Source organism: Arachis ipaensis, chromosome B04 (genome assembly GCF_000816755.2).
Source record: "Arachis ipaensis cultivar K30076 chromosome B04, Araip1.1, whole genome shotgun sequence".
Classification (NCBI taxonomy): Eukaryota; Viridiplantae; Streptophyta; class Magnoliopsida; order Fabales; family Fabaceae; genus Arachis; species Arachis ipaensis.
In genome coordinates this window covers 69,424,500-69,444,801 of record NC_029788.2, presented here as the reverse complement: position 1 = coordinate 69,444,801, position 20,302 = coordinate 69,424,500, and the positions used below count along the sequence as shown (strand labels likewise).

The 20,302-nt window shown below is 39.9% G+C and overlaps 1 protein-coding gene across 1 annotated transcript; it reads left to right on the top strand.

Annotated features, from left to right (window-relative positions):
• LOC107636544 lies at positions 11,542-12,516 on the top strand. The gene has a single exon (XM_016340044.1). It carries the CDS (start codon positions 11,542-11,544, stop codon positions 12,514-12,516), a length of 975 nt encoding a protein of 324 aa, XP_016195530.1.

Sequence of the window (20,302 nt, the reverse complement as noted above, 5' to 3'; positions counted from 1 at the left end):
CATCATCTTTCTTAAATGAAAAATGCTTTAATTACAAAAGAATAAGAAGTACATGAATTTCGAATTCATCCTTGAAATTAGTTTAATTATTTTGATGTGGTGACAATACTTTCTGCTTTCTGAATGAATGCTTGAACAGTGCATATGTCTTTTGAATTTGTTGTTTATGAATGTTGAAATTGTTGGCTCTTGAAAGAATAACGAAAAAGGAAAAATGTTATTGATAATCTGAAAAATCATAAAATTGATTCTTGAAGCAAGAAAAAGCAGTGAAGAAAGTTTGCGAAAAAAAATAATAAAAGAAAGATAAAGGAAAAGCAAGCAGAAAAAGCCAATAGCTTTTTAAACCAAAAGGCAAGAGCAAAAAGCCACTAACCCTTTAAACCAAAAGGCAAGGGTAATAAAAAGGATACAAGGCTTTGAGCATTAATGGATAGGAGGGCCCAAAGGAATAAAATCCCGGCCTAAGCGGCTAAACCAAGCTGTCCCTAACCATGTGCTTGTGGCATGAAGGTGTCAAGTGAAAAGCTTGAGACTGAGCGGTTAAAGTCGTGATCCAAAGCAAAAAGAGTGTGCTTAAGAACCCTGGATACCTCTAATTGGGGACTCTAGCAAAGCTGAGTCACAATCTGAAAAGGTTCACCCAGTTATGTGTCTGTGGCATTTATGTATCTGGTGGTAATATTGGAAAACAAAGTGCTTAGGGCCACAGCCAAGACTCATAAAGTAGCTGTGTTCAAGAATCAACATACTGAACTAGGAGAATCAATAACACTATCTGAATTCTGAGTTTCTATAGATGCCAACCATTCTGAACTTCAAAAGATAAAGTAAGATGCCAAAACTGTTCAGAGGCAAAAAGCTACTAGTCCCGCTCATCTAATTGGAGCTAAGTTTCATTGATATTTTGGAATTTATAGTATATTCTCTTATTTTTATCCTATTTAATTTTCAGTTGCTTGGGGACAAGCAACAATTTAAGTTTGGTGTTGTGATGAGCAGATAATTTATACGCTTTTTGGCATTGTTTTTAGGTAGTTTTTAGTATGATTTAGTTAGTTTTTACTATGTGTTTATTATTTTTTATGCAAAATTCACATTTCTGGACTTTACTATAAGTTTGTGTGTTTTTCTATGATTTCAAGTATTTTCTGGCTGAAATTGAGGGACCTGAGCAAAAATCTGATTCAGAGGCTGAAAAAGGACTGCAGATGCTGTTGGATTCTGACCTCGCTGCACTCGGAATGGATTTTCTGGAGCTACAGAAACCCAATTGGAGCGCTCTTATTTGAGTTGGAAAGTATACATTCAGGGCTTTCCAGCAATATATAATAGTCCATACTTTGCCTGAGTTTTGACGACGCAAACTGGCGTTCAAACGCCAACTTCCTGCCTTATTCTGAAGTTAAACGCCAGAAACAGGTTACAAACCAGAGTTAAACGCCACAAACAGGATGCAACCTGGCATTTAATTGCATCTCCTGACAACAGAGCATTCAAATCCGTGAGATCAGAGTCTTCGTGGTATAAGCTAGAATCAATTGGCAGCATTCTTGAGATCCGAAAAGTCTAAACCTTGTCTGTGGTATTCCAAGTAGGATCCGGGATGGGATGACTGTGACGAGCTTCAAACTCACGAGTGTTGGGCGTAGTGACAGACGCAAAAGGATCAATGGATCCTATTCCAACATGAGTGAGAACTGACAGATGATTAGTCGTGCAGTGACAATGCATTTGGACCATTTTCACTGAGAGGAAGGATGGTAGCCATTGACAACGGTGATCCACCAACATATAGCTTGCCATGGAAGGAGCCTTGCGTGCGTGAAGAAGAAGACAATAGGAAAGCAGAGATTCAGAAGACAGAGCATCTCCAAAACCTCAATCTGTTCTCCATTATTGCATAACAAGTATTATTTAATTTATGCTATTTACTCTTCATAAACCTAATCATTTTTATTACTAATTTCCTGACTAAGAATTACAGAATAACCATAGCTTGTTTTAAGCCGACAATCTCCCTGGGATCGACCCTTACTCACATAAGGTATTACTTGGACGACCCAGTGCACTTGCTGGTTCGTGGTACGAGTTGTGAAAAGTGTGATTAACAATTTCGTGCACCATCAGGTTATGAACAAGAATAATCAAGTAAATTGATAATATAGAAACCAAATGAGAAAGCAAAGTTATGATCCAATTTATTTTGATATATTTGAGAATTATTCGAAATGGATATTAGAAGATTCACCATCATTTTTAACTCTGGAAGAAGTTGATGCTTTACGAAATGATCCTGCAAATACGTCTCTTCAATTAGCTTTAGATGATTTAGGTATATTTTTTAAAGGATGATTTTGGTATGTTTATAAAATATTTTACCTTATTATTAATTATGATTTGTGAAAAATTTATTCAAATAATAGATCAATTGAACTTGAAAGATGATCGAAATGATGATAGAGCTAATAATAATTTTGTAAAAAATACAAATCAGAATGAAACCAATTAAGATGTAGCTCCACATTTGTCAGATGAAAAAAGATACCCAGACTTTGAAATTGTTCCTTAGATATAATCCATAAATTATTACTTTTATTATGTCAAATTAATATACTAATGTAATAGTATTGACAAATTTTATGTTTATTTTGGTATTAGTTATTTTTAAAATCTGAGACTTAATTTTTGTTAAAATTTTAATGAAAATTTATATTTTAAATTTTAATTTTAAATTTTTGACTATTTTATATTTTTTATTTCAATTCGTTCAATCAGTGACTCACTAATTGAACCAATGACCTAATAACCAGACTGACTCGATCAACCATTCCATTCTAACAACTATGATTACAATATTCTAAATTCAGTCAAGTAATAAATCGAGCTGTACATTTTTTGCGATACTTTTTAATTTAATATTAGCGAGATGGTTGTATTTTCTGTTATTATTAAAAGTTAGTGTGTTTCACTTACATATAGAGGCCACGTTCGAAAAAACCAGAAAGTTTGTGTATGCTCACATGAAATTGAAAAGTGAATATTTTTTTAATTTTATAAATTTGACTCAGATTTTTTAATTTCAAATTTTTGCTTTTTATTTGTAAATGTGATCCACCAATTTATCTTATCGTAAAATAAAAAAAAATTAATCACCCATAAAATTAAATTATTCGATTTGTATCTCTTTAAATCAAAATTTATCACTCTATAAATCTGACAAATAAATTTTAATTTAAATTTTACCTAACTCTAAATTGAAGTTTCAGATATAATTTTTGACTTTTTGCGATTAAAGAAACATCATCCTTGTTACGGACCGCCAAGTCTAGCCCAACTAGTCGCCGGGTCGGGGCACCACCCCCACCCAGACCCAAACCTCCAGCAAAGGAGTTCAATGGGTCGGTTCCTAACACCCAACCCAGGGCCCGACCGACCTACCACCCAAAGCGTGCCATCGCTCGGGTCAGTATCCTCGAGGTAGTGCCCGGCATCCCGACCCGAAGTTCGGGACGACCTGCCCACGTGGAATGTGACAGCTCACAGCTCCTCAACCGATGGGCTAGGCCATCGCTAGGCCCACCCAACATAGTATATAAGGGGAGAGGACAGCTCTCCCCCCAAGGTACGTCACATTTTTACCTCATTCAGCCATCCTCTGGTACGGACTCTGACTTAATCGTCGGAGTGTCCTTGATAAACCACTATTTCATGGTTTATCTTGTGCTTAATTGAGTGATTTTTATCAACTCTTTACCCACTTATTCATACTATTTGCATGGTTTTACATTTGCCTTCCTAATTATGTGCTTTGATTGAAAACATGCTTCTTTGGCCTTAAGTTCCCTATGTTTAATCCTCTCTTATTATCATTAGATGTCTTGATATGTTTGTTAAGTGATTTCAGAGATTACAAGGCAGGAATGGCTCAGAGGATGGAAAGGAAGCATACAAAAGTAGAAGAAATACAAGAAGTTGGAGAAATTGCTAAGCTGTCCAGCCTGACCTCTTCGCACTAAAACAGCCATAACTTGAGGTACAGAGGTCCAAACAACACGGTTTCAGTTGCGTTGGAAAGCTAACGTCTGGGGCTTCGATTTGATATATAATATGTCATAGTTTCGCTGACGCTAGGTGACACGACCGCGTGCTCCATGCAGATGCATCGCAGTGACGAAAAATCAGCGTGTTTGAATTCGCAACCAGCGAATTCTGGGCTGTTTTCAACCCAGTTTGCGGCCCAGAAAACACAGATTAGAGGCTATAAAGTGGGAGAATGCATCCATCCATAATCAAGCTTTAATATTCACAATTTTAGGATTTAGATGTAGTTTTAAAGAGAGAGGTTCTCTCCTCTCTCTTAGGATTAGGATTTAGGATTTCTCTTAGTTTTAGGAGTGCCTCTCAATTCCAGGTTCAATGTTCTTTTTATTTCTTTTCTCAATTTAATTTATGAACTCTTTATATTTAGATTGATCTTCTATTATTAATGCAATTCGAGGTATTTTTAGATTTAATTTTGTTTTGCTTTATTTATAAATGCTTTTAATTTAATTTAGATATTTTCCCCTTTTGGCTTTGATTAAATAATTGGTGACTCTTGAGTTATCAAACTCATTGTTGATTGAAAATTGGAATTCTTCAAGAATTAATTTAAGTTCCAATAACTCTAACTTTTCCCAAGGAAAGACTAGGATCTGAGGAATAAAAATTAATTCATCCACTTAACTTACCTTCATAGTTAGAGGTTAACAAAGTGGGAGAAAAATCCAATTCTCATTACAATTGATAAGGATAACCAGGATAGGACTTTCAGTTTTCATACCTTGCCAAGAGTTTTATTATCTATTTAATTTAATACAATTTACTTTTTTGCCATTTACTATTCTCGCTTTTTATTTTATACATTAAAAACCCCCCAATTTACAAACTCATAACCAATAATAAGAACATACTTCCCTGCAATTCCTTGAGAAGACAACCCGAGGTTTAAAAAGGGGTTTGTTACTTGTGACAACCAAACGTTTGTAAGAAAGGTTGATTGCTTGGTTTAGTAACTATACTTGCAACGAGAGTTTACTATAACTTCTGAACCATCAATTTTCAGTTCTTTCAAAATGGCGCCATTGCCGGGGAATTGCAAACGTGTGCCTTATTATTGGTTATTGTAAATATTTACTTTTTTCTTGTTTATTTGGTTTTATTAAAAAAAAAATTCAGATTTTTATTTTAAAATTTTTATTTTATCTTATCTTATTTCAAAAATCAAATTTCAAAATTCAAATTTATAAATTTTCAAAATCAAATTTAAAAATTTTCAAATTTCAAATTTCTAGTTTCAAAATTCAAATTTCAAAAATTTAAAATTCAAATTTCAAAATTCAAATTTCAAAAATTCAAATTTCAAATTTTCAAATTTAATTTTCAAATTCAAAATTTAAATAACCTTTTAATTTAAAAATTGTTTTTATTTTCGTTTTTAATTTTTATCCACTATTATGAGTTATCACCCCTCTCGCTTTGAGTTTGGTTCCAATGTTATTGCAAGGAATGGAAATTATAACAGGAACATGCATCAAGGTCAAAACAATCAGAGATGGAAGGAGCCACGAGAATCTGATCAACCCTTCTGGCAGCAACACCTTCCACAATACCACAGACAAAGACCATCCTACAATACATGCCAAAACAATAGATATGGTGGACCCCCATCATATACCTATGACCCACCTCTTCAACACAACTCTGGACCACTATACTCACAAGCCCCTTACCACCAAACACCACCATATTACCCTAATCCGTATCCACCACACCAACCACCTTATGAGCCATATGAACCATATATAGAACCACCCCAATTCCAACCTAATTACTCCCAAGAACCACCACCTCAATATTTGCCATCTCCATATCCATCAATCCAAGAGCATTATGATCCTACTTATGATAGCCGAGCGCAACAAGAATCAAGGGATCGTCTCACGGAAACATGTGCAAAACTTCAAGCAACCCTTCGCCAACTGGATCAAGCGATAAATCGATTACCTTCCCGACGTTCGGACACTCAAGGAACCCCCATGGCCTCATGTGGGCAATCTAATGAAGAATGTAGCATGAAGGAGATATTAGAGACTCCGGTGGACAGTGAGCAGCACGATTTTATATTGAAACAATTGGAAGAAGCTACGCTTGCCATTGAGGAGGAAGAAGTGGTTGAAGACTTAGGCAATGCGAAACCTCCATGGGAAACTCAAGTTATAGAGCCTCCTTCAAAGACGTTTGAAATTGATGTTGAGGAGGGTGTACAACCTCCAAGGCATAGCATGGTTGAAAACTTTGAAGGAGATGATCAAGAGATGGATTCAATCATTGATGAAGTCTTATCTACATTTGAATCCTCTCCCGTTAGACTAGACATGGAGATTAAAGAAGAAGAAGAACAACCTCCCATACCTTTGGTAAACAATGAAGAAGAGATTGAATTGGAAGAAAGCTACCAAGAGGAAGATGTTGATATTGAAGAAGTTTGCAAAGAGGTGGAAGTTGTCAAAAAGCACAAGGGAGTGGAGCTTGAAATCACTTTGCCAAAGTTATTGGAGACCCCTCCCCCTAAGTTGCCATCATCCTTCACAACATTCAAGTGGTTAAAATTCATATCCCTTAGCTTTCTAATTCCACTTGAATATAGGCTACTGGAGACGGATGGTCAACTTAGAGCTCTTTGTGGCATTAAGAGTAAGAGGAAAATGGTCAGTGGTAAGAATTGTCCTGCAAGGTTCATTATGGTTGGAAGCTTTAAGTTTAAACGCAAAGGTTGGTGTAAAGCTCAATTGAATGGGTCTAGGAAGCTGTTTGGTAGCTGCAGTGAGAATTCAAATTACTTATCACCCGGCTGGAAAAATACAGATCCCGACAAAAATGGATGTAAAAGCAAGATTTGGGATCATGGAATCTGCTCTGACATTTGTCACCCCGGGAGCCTAAGAATCTGTTTGAAGCTTCTTAAGGGCTTTACATGCCTAGTTTAGGATCCCGGAGGCTACTGGAAGTACAAACATTGGTGGAGATTCCTGGATGAGTTCAAGCACAAGCCACCATAACAGAGAGCTCATCAAATGTCCAACTTAAGGACTTTAACTAAAAGTGCTAGGTGGGAGACAACCCACCATGGCATGATCGTCCCTTTTTCAGTTTTAATTCTAGTCTGTTTTCTTTGTTTTTGAGTTTTATTTTATTTTATTTCATTGAACTTGGAATTACTCATAACATCTATATCATTTTGCACTCTGCATACTGCATCAAAAAAAAAAAACACGCACGCGACGCGTCTGCGTCAGGTGGGAACATTGGCCTCCCACGCGACCGCGTCACCCACGCGGTCGCGTGACCTGAAAATCAACGTAAGATGGGTGCATGACCGAAAGTTGTGCTAGAGTGGTGCTGGATTGGTGCTGAACGCACAAGCCTTACCACGCGGACGCATGGCTCATGCGTCCGCGTCATATCCCAATAACGGCCACTCACGCGATCGCGTCGACCACGCGACCGCGTCACCCAAAAATTTGGCAAAAAAGAGTTTTTGAACAGAGAGTTGTGCGAGCGCGAGGCTGCACTCGCGCCATTAGCCTAAAATAGGTCACGCGTCTGCGTCGCTTGTGCCGCACAGCTTATCCAGATCAGCCAATTATCTTATCTTTTCTTCCCCAATCCTAATTTCTTCTATCTTTTCTTCTTTCTTCTTTCTTTCTTACTTTATTTTTTTCCCTTCTCATTCTTCTTATCTTTTATTTTATTTTATTTATTTGCATACTTTTATTTATTGCATTTTAATTTTGTATATTTTTATTTTTTTTCTAAATTTATTATTTTACCATTGGTGTTCAAATGTTCTTATTCAACTGTTATATCTTTTCTGGTATTATCTTAGTGCTTATGACTTGTTTTATTCTGACTGGATAACATTATTTAAATCAATGCTAATCCTTTATGATACTTGTACTTCTCTTGCATTGATATGAACTTATACTATCTTGTATTACCCACATTTTCCTCTCCTTTGTTGCAAATTTTGCACTACTAGTATGCCATGTGCTTATATTGTTTTCTCACGTACATGTTGAAGCTTCCATGTAAATGAGACCCTTATCATTAGGCATTAACCCAACCATACTTCATTTATTTTCTTATCTCTATTATTGGGTTACCTTTCTTCCCTTTTTCTTTCAGGATGGCCACCAGGAAGAGAACTGGAAGACGTTTACATGAGGAGACAGACAAGTCCATCTGCAAAATCTTCGGAGAAAAGCGCCAGTTGAAATAGCCCGTCCACCTGCACATCTTAGCATGCACCGAGGACGGTGCAATTTTTAAGTGTGGGGAGGTCGATACCGACTTCCATGGGTTAGTCACTTCATATTTTAGCACCAGATTTTAGCTCACTTATCCCAAATAAGCCTACCCTTTACATCACCCTTGTTAGCCACCTTGAGCCTTTTTAACCCCCTTCTTTTTCATAACCACATTACTAGTCTTAAGCAGAAAAATAAAATAAAAATCCCAAGTTGAATCCTTGGTTAGTTTAAGATAGATATTATGTATAATTTAAGTGTGGGGAATTTTATGGAAACATAGGATGATATGAAAAAATAGGGAATTAAATTGAATAAGTTATTTGAAAATTTGGGAAGCATGCTCATATGAAATCAAAATAATTAAATTACCATGTGCATTGAAAAAAAAATATTCAAAAAAATTAAGTAATTAAATAAAGGGATACAACAAAAAAAAGAAAAGAAAAAAATAATATTACCCCAAATGCAAAATAAAAAGAATCAATGCACATGGGACAAGATTCAAAAATAAGTTTGATACATGAGCATGTAATATAAAAGTGGGAAAATTCGGGTAGCTAGGTAAAGTATTTTAAAATTATATAAAGTATGTATATGTTAGGTGAGATCTTAGACTAATCAAGGATTCACTTTATAAAGCTCACTTGGCCATACAAATATCCTTATACCCTTACCTTAGCCCCATTACAACCTTGAAAAGACCTCATGATATTTGCATTGATACATTAAATATTGTTGATTGGTTAGATGAAAAACAAGGTTTAGAAAGCATGACTAGGAAAGAGTAGAGTGATTACCCTATACACTTGAGAAATTAGAGTGATATACACTACTAGTAAGGGTTCAATGCTTGATTCTATGTTCCCTGCTTTCATGAGCTATCTTCTTACAAGTTTACTTGTTTTTTTATTGTATGATTTGATTTAGTGAAATCTAATTTATGTTTGTCTTGGAGAACTTATTTACTTTTAACCAAGTAAGTAGAAACATCTTAGCATGTAGTTGCATTCACATAGATAGGTTGCATTTCATACATTTTACCATTCCTCTTCACTCCTTTATAGTTTCTCTTGAGCTTAGCATGAGGACATGCTAATGTTTAAGTGTGGGAAGGTTGATAAACCACAATTTCATGGTTTATCTTATGCTTAATTGAGTGGTTTTTATCAACTCTTTACCCACTTATTCATACTATTTGCATGGTTTTACATTTGCCTTCCTAATTATGTGCTTTGATTGAAAACATGCTTCTTTGGCCTTAAGTTCCCTATGTTTAATCCTCTCTTATTACCACTAGATGCCTTGATATGTGTGTTAAGTGATTTCAGAGATTACAGGGCAGGAATGGCTTAGAGGATGGAAAGGAAGCATGCAAAAGTGGAAGGAATACAAGAAGTTGGAGAAATTGCTAAGCTGTCCAGCCTGACCCCTTCGCACTAAAACAGCCATAACTTGAGCTACAGAGGTCCAAACGACGCAGTTCCAGTTGCGTTGGAAAGATAACGTCTGGGCTTCGATTTGATATATAATATGCCATAGTTGCCCTGACGCTAGGCAACACGACCGCGTGCTCCATGCGGATGCGTCGCAGTGACGAAAAATCAGCGTGTTTGAATTCGCAACCAGCAAATTCTGGGCTATTTCCGACCCAGTTTGTGGCCCAGAAAACACAGATTAGAGGCTATAAAGTGGGAGAATGAATCCATTCATAATCAAGCTTTAATATTCACAATTTTAGGATTTAGATGTAGTTTTTAGAGAGAGAGGTTCTCTCCTCTCTCTTAGGATTAGGATTTAGGATTTCTCTTAGTTTTAGGAGTGCCTCTCAATCCCAAGTTCAATGTTCTTTTTATTTCTTTTCTCAATTTAATTTATGAACTCTTTATGTTTAGATTGATCTTCTATTATTAATGCAATTCGAGGTATTTTCATATTTAATTTTGCTTTGCTTTATTTATAAATGCTTTTAATTTAATTTAGATATTTTTTCCTTTTGGCTTTGGTTAAATAATTGGTGACTCTTGAGTTATCAAACTCATTGTTGATTGAAAATTGGAATTCTTCAAGAATTAATTTAAGTTCTAATAACTCTAACTTTTCCCAAGGAAAGACTTGGATCTGAGGAATAAAAATTAATTCATCCACTTAACTTACCTTCATAGTTAGAGTTTAACAAAGTGGGAGAAAAATCCAATTCTCATTACAATTGATAAGGATAACCAGGATAGGACTTTCAGTTTTCATACCTTGCCAAGAGTTTTATTATCTATTTAATTTAATACAATTTACTTTCTTGCCATTTACTATTCTCGCTTTTTATTTTATACATTAAAAACCCCCCAATTTACAAACTCATAACAAATAATAAGACCATACTTCCCTAAAATTCCTTGAGAAGATGACCCGAGGTTTAAATACTCGGTTATCAATTTAAAAAGGGGTTTGTTACTTGTGACAACCAAACGTTTGTAAGAAAGGTTGATTGCTTGGTTTAGTAACTATACTTGCAACGAGAGTTTACTATAACTTCTGAACCATCAATCTTCAGTTCTTTTAGTCCTTGCAGGTGGCCACCCCCGCGCTCCGCCCCACCTCCGGCGTCGCTAGCACACGTCAACCTTCGCTCCACGTCAGCTCGGGGTCTCTCCCTCTCTCCTACTCGTCACCATCCGACTACCCGAGAACATCAGGTAACGAAAATTGGTGCCATCTGTGGGGATCCCGGCGCAGACATGGAGCGACCCATCCCCTCGGAGGAGCTCTGCGAAGGGGGCGGGGCTCGCCTGAGCAGGGCGAGTTCGACAGTCCATGCTGCCAAACAGCCGAGATCTTCCGTTCAACCAAACCAACAAATGTACACCAAGACCCCCGAAAGGCGTTCCTTCGGGGGACGGGGGCCGATAGTGCCAAGATCATGCAAGAACTCAGGCATAGATTACAAAATCTTGAGCGGGAGCTGGCGGCGAGGGCCCGATTCCACGAAGACGCCAGCCACTCGCACGGTGGGATCAGCCGGTCCCACGCCCGCACCCACTCCCCCTCCCGAGCACACGACAGCCAAGGAAAAAGCCTAACAAGGCACGAAGAGGCGCACCCACAAGCAACTTCCAGACCTACCCGAGGCGAATCGGAAAGCCGCTGGGAATCCCAGAAAGGGAAGGCCAGAAAATAACAAGATCCCATTATCATGGGAGCCACCCCTTTTCACCCCTCAATCCTCAAGGTCCGGCTACCAAAAAACTTTGACAAGCCGACGGACATGAGGTACGATGGGACCAAGGACCCTCAGGAGCATATCACAGCTTTTGAAGCAAGGATGAACTTGGAAGGGGTAGGCGACGCGGTAAGATGCCAGGCGTTCCCCGAGACACTGGCCGGTCCAGCAATTCGATGGTTTAACGCTCTCCCACAAGGATCCATCACAGCTTTTGCAGACATATCCCAAAGCTTCCTAGCTCGGTTCACGATGCGCATAGCTAAGGCAGAACACCCAATCAACTTATTGGGGGTTACCCAAAAACCTGGGGAGCCGACTAGGAAGTTCCTAGATAGGTTCAACGACGAGTGTTTGGAGATCGACGGCCTTATGGACTCAGTTGCTAGTCTATGCCTAACAAACGGCTTGCTAAACGAAGACTTTTGGAAGCAACTCACAACCAAACCTGTATGGACCATGCAGAAAATTCAAAGCGTGGCTAAGGAATACATCAATGATGAAGAGGTCAGTCAGGTTGTAGCAGCCAATAAACGGCAGCTCCCTAACTCGTCAGCTCGGCAGGCCACTCAGGTCGACAGATACAAAGAAGCTCCCAGGGATGGCACCCTAAACAAGTTACCCAAGCATCCACGGGTAGGAAGGTTCACGAACTACACGCCACTTACGGCGCCTATAGTAGAAGTCTACCAACAAATTGCAGACATGGGAATCCTGTCCAGACCTAGACCATTGAAAGAGAGAACGGGAGGCAACAAAAGCCTTTACTGTGATTACCACAAGGGATTTGGTCACAAAACCCAAGACTGCTTCGACTTCAAAGATGTCTTGGAACAGGCCATCAAAGAGGGAAAGCTGAGCGAATTCTCCCGGCTAATCAGAGAACCGAGGAGGCGGGAAAGGGAACGCTCCGAGGAAGAACAGAGCCAAACTATTAAACCAAGGTAAGAACCCACAGGGGATGCCAATAACCCCCCAACTTTCGTGGTCAACATCGTGGTCGGGCGCGACAGCCCCCCTAAATCCAAGTCGGCAGCGAAAAGGGACACCCGGGTACTCTCCATGTCGACAGATGGCCCCGCCGCCAGCAAAAGGCACCCCACAATATCTTTTGGCCCAGAAGATAAGTGGTTCAATGACCTCCCCGAAAACCCCCATGGTAGTTACCGCGATGGTCGGGACAGGACTAGTCGGGCGTATCCTCGTTGACACGGGAGCCAATTCTAACATTCTATTTAGAAACGTGTTCGATGCCATGGGACTCAAGGAATCCGACCTCAAGAATCACCAGCATGGAGTCATGGGACTAGGTGATAACTACATTAAGCTCGACGGGATGATCTCTCTCCCAATCTGCCTAGGAACCGGCGACGCCAGGAAATCGGTTATGGCGGACTTTGTAGTTCTCAAAGACTCCACTGCCTATAATATCATCCTAGGGAGAAAAACTATCAATGAATTCTCAGCTGTAATATGCACCAAGTTCCTAACAATGAAGTTTATAACGGACAAGGGAACAGTTGGCTCCATAAGGGGAGACCTAGAAATGGCAGTCGCATGCGACAGCGCCAGTCTCTCCTTAAGGAAAGAATCTAAGAAGGCAGCCGGTGTGTTCCTGGAAGATCTGGACGTCGGGATAGAGGACAAGCCAAGACCAGAACTAGAAGGAGACATGGAAAAGTTCCAAATAGGGAAGTCGGCAGATTAGTTTACCTTCGTAAATAGAAACCTACCCCCATGAACTTAAGGGCCCCCTTATAGAGATGTAAAGGCAAACGGTGACCTCTTCGTGTGGACTCCATCAGACATGCCAGGGTTGGGCCGAGGTCATGTCCCACCGGCTAGCGATAAATCCTAATGCCAAACTGGTAGCCCAGCGACGAAGAAAGATGTCGCAAGAAAGGGCTGAAGAAGTTGCCAAAAAAACAGTAGGACTGCTAGAAAGCAGGGTTCATCAAGGAACTCGAATACTCAACATGGCTGTCCAATGTCGTCCTAGTCAAAAAAGCCAGCGGAAAATGGAGAATGTGCGTCGACTACCCCGACCTGAACAAAGCATGCCCAAAATACTCCTTTCCCCTCCCAAACATTGACACCTTGGTTGACTCGGCGGCAGGTTATCGTTTCCTCAGCTTCATGGATGCCTATTCTGGCTATAACCAGATCCCGATGCACCGACCTGACGAGGACAAAACAGCATTCATAACACCAGGAGGCACTTATTGCTACAAAGTAATGCCCTTTGGACTGAAAAACACAGGGGTCACCTACCAAAGGCTAATGAGAAAAGTCTTCCATGACCTCATCGGCAAGTTGGTAGAGGTTTACGTCGATGACATCCTGGTAAAAATAGCGGAACCAAACAAGCTAATAGACGACCTCCAGGCTGTCTTCAAGGCACTAAGGAAATTCAACATGAGGCTCAATCTGCTTAAATGCGCATTCGCCATGGAAGCAGGAAAATTCCTAGGGTTCATGATAACACAAAGAGGGGTAGAGGCCAATCCGGACAAATGCGAAACCATCTTCAAAATGACAAGCCCTGGGTGCATCAAAGATGTACAACGACTTACAGGGAAGCTCACGGCTCTGTCTCGGTTCCTCGGCGCCTCGGCAGAAAGGGCCATCCCATTCTTCAACTTAATAAAGAAAGGGATCGCCTTCGAATGGATCCCGGCATGCGAAAAAGCATTCAACCATTTCAAAAAGATATTCTCGGAACCTCCCGTACTCAGCAAGCCTAGAGAAGGGGAGCCCTTATACTTGTACTTGGCTGTAACCACGCAAGCAATGGCGGAAGTCCTGGTCCGAGAAGAGGACAAAACTCAGTGCCCAATATACTTCATCAGCAAAAAACTCCAAGGGGCAGAGATGAGGTACTCCAAGTTGGAAAAGCTAGCCTACGCCCTACTGACCTCATCCAGAAGGCTAAAGCAATACTTCCAAGGGCACACAATCATTCTGAGAACCGACCAAGCCATCCGACAAGTCCTCCAGAAATCCGACTTGGCGGGAAGAATGATGGCATGGGCAATAGAACTGTCGCAATATGATTTGCAATACAAGCCCAAACAAGCAATCAAAGCCCAAGCCATGGCAGATTTCCTCGTAGAAGTCACAGGAGAGACTCCTGACACACTGAACACACAGTGAAAACTCCACGTTGATGGAGCATCCAACCAAGCGTTCGGAGGGGGCCGAAATCATCCTCGAAAACTTGGCAGGGGTAGCCTACGAGCAATCCATCAAGTTCGACATCCCGGTCTCCAACAACCAGGCCGAATACGAGGCCCTGATAGGGGGATTGATACTAGCCAAAGAAGTCAGAGCGTCGAGGGTGGAAGTCAGTAGTGACTCCCAGGTCATCACCTCCTAGGTAAATGGCAGCTACCAAGCTAGGGACGTGCTACTACAAAAATACCTAGAAAAGGTAAAAGAGCTATGCAAAAGCTTCTAAGAAGTCACAATCTAGCACGTCCCCAGAGAAAGAAACGCCTGAGCTGACCTCCTTTCTAAGCTGGCAAGCACCAAACCCGGGATAGGGAACAGATCCTTAATCCAAGGGTTAGCAACTGAACCCGCAATCGTCATGTGCACAACCCAGGTGCCGAACCTCCCTCCCCAATGGATAGATCCTATCTTCCGATACCTAGAGCATGCAGAAACACCCCCAGATGAGAAGGAGGCACAAGTTATTAAGAGGGAAGCTCCTAAATACACAATCGTACAAGGACAGTTGTGAAAGCAAGGGCTCCACCAACCCCTACTCAAATGTCTGCACCCCGACCAAACGGACTACGTCCTAAGAGAAGTCCACGAAGGGTGTTGTGGTCACCATATCGGAGGAAGATCTTTAGCAAGAAAGATCATTCGAGCAGGATATTATTGGCCCACAATGATGTCGGACGCCCAGGAGTTCGTGAAAAAATGCAAAAAAAAAATGCCAAGAAAATGCCAACTTCCATAAAGCACCACCCAAAGAGCTCAGCTTAATGATGGCCCCCCGACCTTTCGCCCAATGGGGAGTCGACCTCTTAGGACCATTCCCACCGGGACCTGGACAAGTGAAATACTTGATAGTGGCCATAGACTATTATACCAAATGGTGGAGGCAGAACCACTAGCCAGCATATCCTCAGCAAATTGCCAAAAGTTCATATGGAGGCAAGTGGTCACCAGGTTTGGAATCTCGGAAACCATCATATCGGACAACGGGACATAGTTCACCGACAATAAGTTTAAAGATTTCCTAGAAGGGCTAAATATCAAACAGAGGTTCTCCTTAGTCAAGCACCCCCCAAACCAATGGCCAGGTAGAGGCAGCCAACAAAGTTATCCTAAAAGGATTGAAGAAGCGACTAGAAGAAAAGAAGGGCTCATGGGCAGATGAGCTAGCCTCGGTCTTGTGGTCCTACAGGACCACCCTCCAATCATCTACCGGCGAAACCCCCTTCCGACTCACATACGGGGTCGACGCAGTCATCCCAGTCGAGGTCAGGGAACCAAGCCCAAGGTTACTGATAAACCCCAATTTTGTGGTTTATCTTGTTCTTATTTTGGGGGATTTTATCACCTTTTCTCACATTTATTCAATGAAATAGCATGGTTTTGCAATTCTCCCTTGATTTATGCTTAAATGTGAAAACATACTTTTTAGGCCTTAAAATAGCTAAATTCAATTCACTTTAATTCCATTCGATGCCTTGATATATTTGTTGAGTGATTTCAGGTTCATAGGACAAGTATTGGATGGAAGAAGTGAGGAGAAAAGCATGCAAAGTGGGAGAACTCATGAAGAAATGAAGGAACCGTAAAGCTGTTAAGTCCGACCTCTTCGCACTCAATCGACCATAACTTGAGCTACAGAGGTCCAAATGAGGCGGTTCCAGTTGCGTTGGAAAGCTAACATCCAGGGCTTCAAAATAATATAAAATTTGTCATATGTTGCCTGACGCATAGGGGCGCACACGCGAGCCAATGGAGCACGTGAATCCACTTTAGTAAATCGTCCCCAGCGATTTCTGAAGCATTTTAGGCCCAATCCAACCCATTTCTGATACTTTTGAACCCAAGAATGATACACGGAAAACTTGTCTCTCAACAAATTCTCCTTCGGCAAGTATACCGAATTGTCGTCAAGTAATAACTCACAAAAGAGTGAGGTCGAATCCCACAGAGATTAACGGATTAAGCAATCAATGGTTAATTGATGATCCTAGTTAGACGAATCAGATTGGAGTGATAAGCAACAAGGAAATGTAAATGGCATAAAAGTAAAGAAAGCAATAAAGTGCAGAAAAGTAAAATGGCAAGAAAAGTAAATATAAGAACTAAAAATAAAATGAACATTGGGATCAAGAGATATTGCAATCCTCAGGATCAAGTTCATTCTCATCTCTTCCTCAATCAATGCGTTCATTGATCTCGTTGGCAATCTTAAGTGATCGAATTACAATATTACAATTCCTTGTAATTCAATCTCTCAAATCTTGATCAATAGCCAATTCCTTGGTCAATTGCTCATGAGAAGAGATGAAGTATGGTCACTGATTATACCACATGCTTTTCCAAATCAAGTGTCGGTAGGGTTATAGTCACATACCCATCCAACCCCAATTTGGTCCAACATGAGAAAGCATTTCTAGCATGATCTCTTCATTCCTCTTCCAAGGTTCAGAAGAGATCCAAGTATGAATAGCTTCTTTTCCAAGATAACTATCCAATTGGATGAAGATTGAAAGCTTTCTAGTAAAATCAAGAGAAAAGATAGAAGAAGAATAATGAAAACTAATATTGATCCATCAAATTACAACAGAGCTCCCTAACCCAATGAAAAGAGTTAGTTGATCATTGCTCTACCAAAATAGAAAAGAAAGAAAGTGCACAAAAGTAAAGATGAAGATTAAAACTAAAATTGAAACTTCAAAATTCATAAATGAAAAGTACAAAGAAAAGAAAGAGAAGGAAAAGTGTGTAAGGGGAGGGAGTCCGAAGACCCCTCTTCAATCTCCCAATTCCCTTAATTCTCCGTTCCAGTATCCTCGAATGTAAAAACTAAGGCCTTTATATAGGCTCTCCTAAATTACAAAATGAAATTAAAAGCAAATTACAATGAAATGAAAATTTCTATTCTAGATGCTTCTTGTGGCCTTGATTGGTTGACACTTGTGGGCTTGCTTGCTTGAGCTTTGAAGTGGACTTGAGAGAGAAGTGAATCAAATTGAGGTCCAAGATGACTTGGCGTTATTGCTGCCATTAGCCATACTAACGCTACAAGTGTGGCGTTAGTGCTAAAGTTAGTGTGGCTAACGTCACACTTGCTACCCAGTTGGTGTTTTGGGGCTTAAAAGATGCCTCTTGTTTGTGCTCCAATTTCATGCCCACTATAGAGTATTATATATCGTTGGAAAGCTCTAAATGTCAGATTTCTAACGCAACTAGAATCACCTCAATTGGATCTCTGTAACTCAAGTTATGCTCCTTTGAAGGGGACATGGTTGCTGGCATAGTGGCTGGCGTTATTGAAAAACGTGAGTGCCAATAACGTCCGCGTCCAGGGGGTGAATGTTGCCAGTTTCTGAAGCTCAAACTTAATGTCCACCCCAAACTATTATATATTGTTGGAAAGTCCTGGATGTCTACTTTCCAATGCCTTTGGAAGCGCATCATTTGGAGCTCTACAACTCGAGTTATACTTCTTGGAAGGTGAAGAGGTCAGCTGGCCTTACTACAGGTTGATACCATGTTCATCTTTGCACTTTCGGGGCAGGTTTTCTCCCTCAAATTTAGTGTCCACTATGTAGTGTAATATATGCTTGGAAAGCTCTGGAATCCTACTTTCCAATTCCATTGGAATCACCTCATTTGGAGCTTTATGGCTCAAGTTATTCTTGTTTGAAGAAGGCATGGTCAGGCTGCCAGGTGAGATTTTTGCCAACGTTAATGTCCACGTTAACTACACTAACGTGGCCATTAACGTGGGTCTTTCTTTGCTTCGCAAACATTAGTGGCACTCACCTTTTCCACTAACATTGGCGTTTCCCTTTCCTTCCACGTTAGTTCCCACGTTAATGTAACTAACGTGAAAGCTAACGTGGGTCTTCTAGCCTTCGCAAACGTTAGTGGCACTCACCTTTTCCACTAACGTTGGCGTTTCCCTTCCTTCTTCAAAGTTAATGCCATTAACGTTCCCACTAACGTTCCAACTTTCCTTTCTTCCACGTTAATGGCCACGTTAGTGGCACTAATGTAGCCACTAACGTGGCTCTTCTCTGCTTCTTGTTACCTGAAATCAATCAAACAAAGTACATCAAAGTCTTGCTCTTAATCATGAGATCACGTATCATCCATTTTATCATTCAATGCATGCATAATTCTCATGAAATCATTCAAAATTCACAATGTTTGCTTGAATCATGGTATGAATGCATTTTCAACCAAATACTTGCTTATTTCTTAAGAAAATGCATGAAACCAACCTAAAGCATACAAAAAATGGCTAGTAAAACTAGCCAAGATGCCCTGGCATCACAACACCAAACTTAAATCTTGCTTGTTCCCAAGCAAGAAAAGAAGTATGCACAAAGAATTCTCTTAATTGGAATGTACTGAAGAATTGCTTATGTTGCCTTAGTGGGTGAAGTGAATAAGTGACAGTGGGGTTAGCTCTAATTTGTATGCTTATGCAAGGATTCCAGTGCTCATTAGTCCTTACATTTTGGAAGTCTTAGATCTTAGGACTTTTATTCAAATGATATTATGGAATCCTCTTTATAGATTGTCACCTTTGAAGCAGCACTTATTTCTAGCATTTTTTTTTCTTTTTGTATCTTGGCCTCGACTCTAGGTATCATGTCTCAAAGCATCTTTTTAAGATAAGCTTTCAATCAATACTCCCAAACCAGTTGGTCTAAGGTATTAGGTGTTGAAGCACCCCTTAGTATATACTTGCTCAAGCCTCTCTCTTTGACACAAATCCACCACAAGCATGTAACTAGGACAATAACTCTTTGAGTTCTTGTTTCTTTCTTTTTCTTCCTAGTAATTGATGCTCAGAGCCTTGGGCTTGTTCTTTGTTTTTCTTATTCTTTTGTTTTCTTTTGTTGCTGCTTCTTGGATCAATAGATGTTTGAGAAATTCCATAATACTTTTCTAAATTTCAATTCCTGTCTATGAGCTCCCATGCAATTTTTCACAAACATGCAACCTCAATACACAATCATACAATCAGAACCTCCACTCCTCTTAATCTTTTGCTTGCCCCAAGATTTATAAAATTCTTCGACATTTTCCTTTCAAAAGAATGATTTCTTTGTTGCATTCTTAGAGATATTGGGTGCAAGTAAAATTCAAGATGATAATCATGATATCATAGCAACATGTTACAAATCAAATATCAAATTATACTTATTCACAAGGAGTAATCACACATGCATACAAAGAAAATAGAGGACAATCATGCAATTTAAAGTGCTGGAAATAAGTCAGAGGTAAAAGGAACTTTACCACCTTGTAGTTCATCTTCATTGTTGTTGCCCTTTTCCTCCTATTCTTTCGCTTCCCACACCAAACTTAGAATGATTGCTTATACTCAAGCAACAATTAAAACAGTGGTGATGGGGTCTATGACGGATCATGAATGTCTTAGAATGAAGTGTGAGTATGCATGTGTTTCAGCAAGCAAGATTAAGGATACAATAAAGGCACAAGAGATACAAATAGAGACATTTTGATT

Coding starts and splice junctions, on each gene's coding strand:
- LOC107636544 (XM_016340044.1), top strand. CDS start 11,542: ATGGGAGCCACCCCTTTTCACCCCTCAATCCTCAAGGTCCGGCTACCA.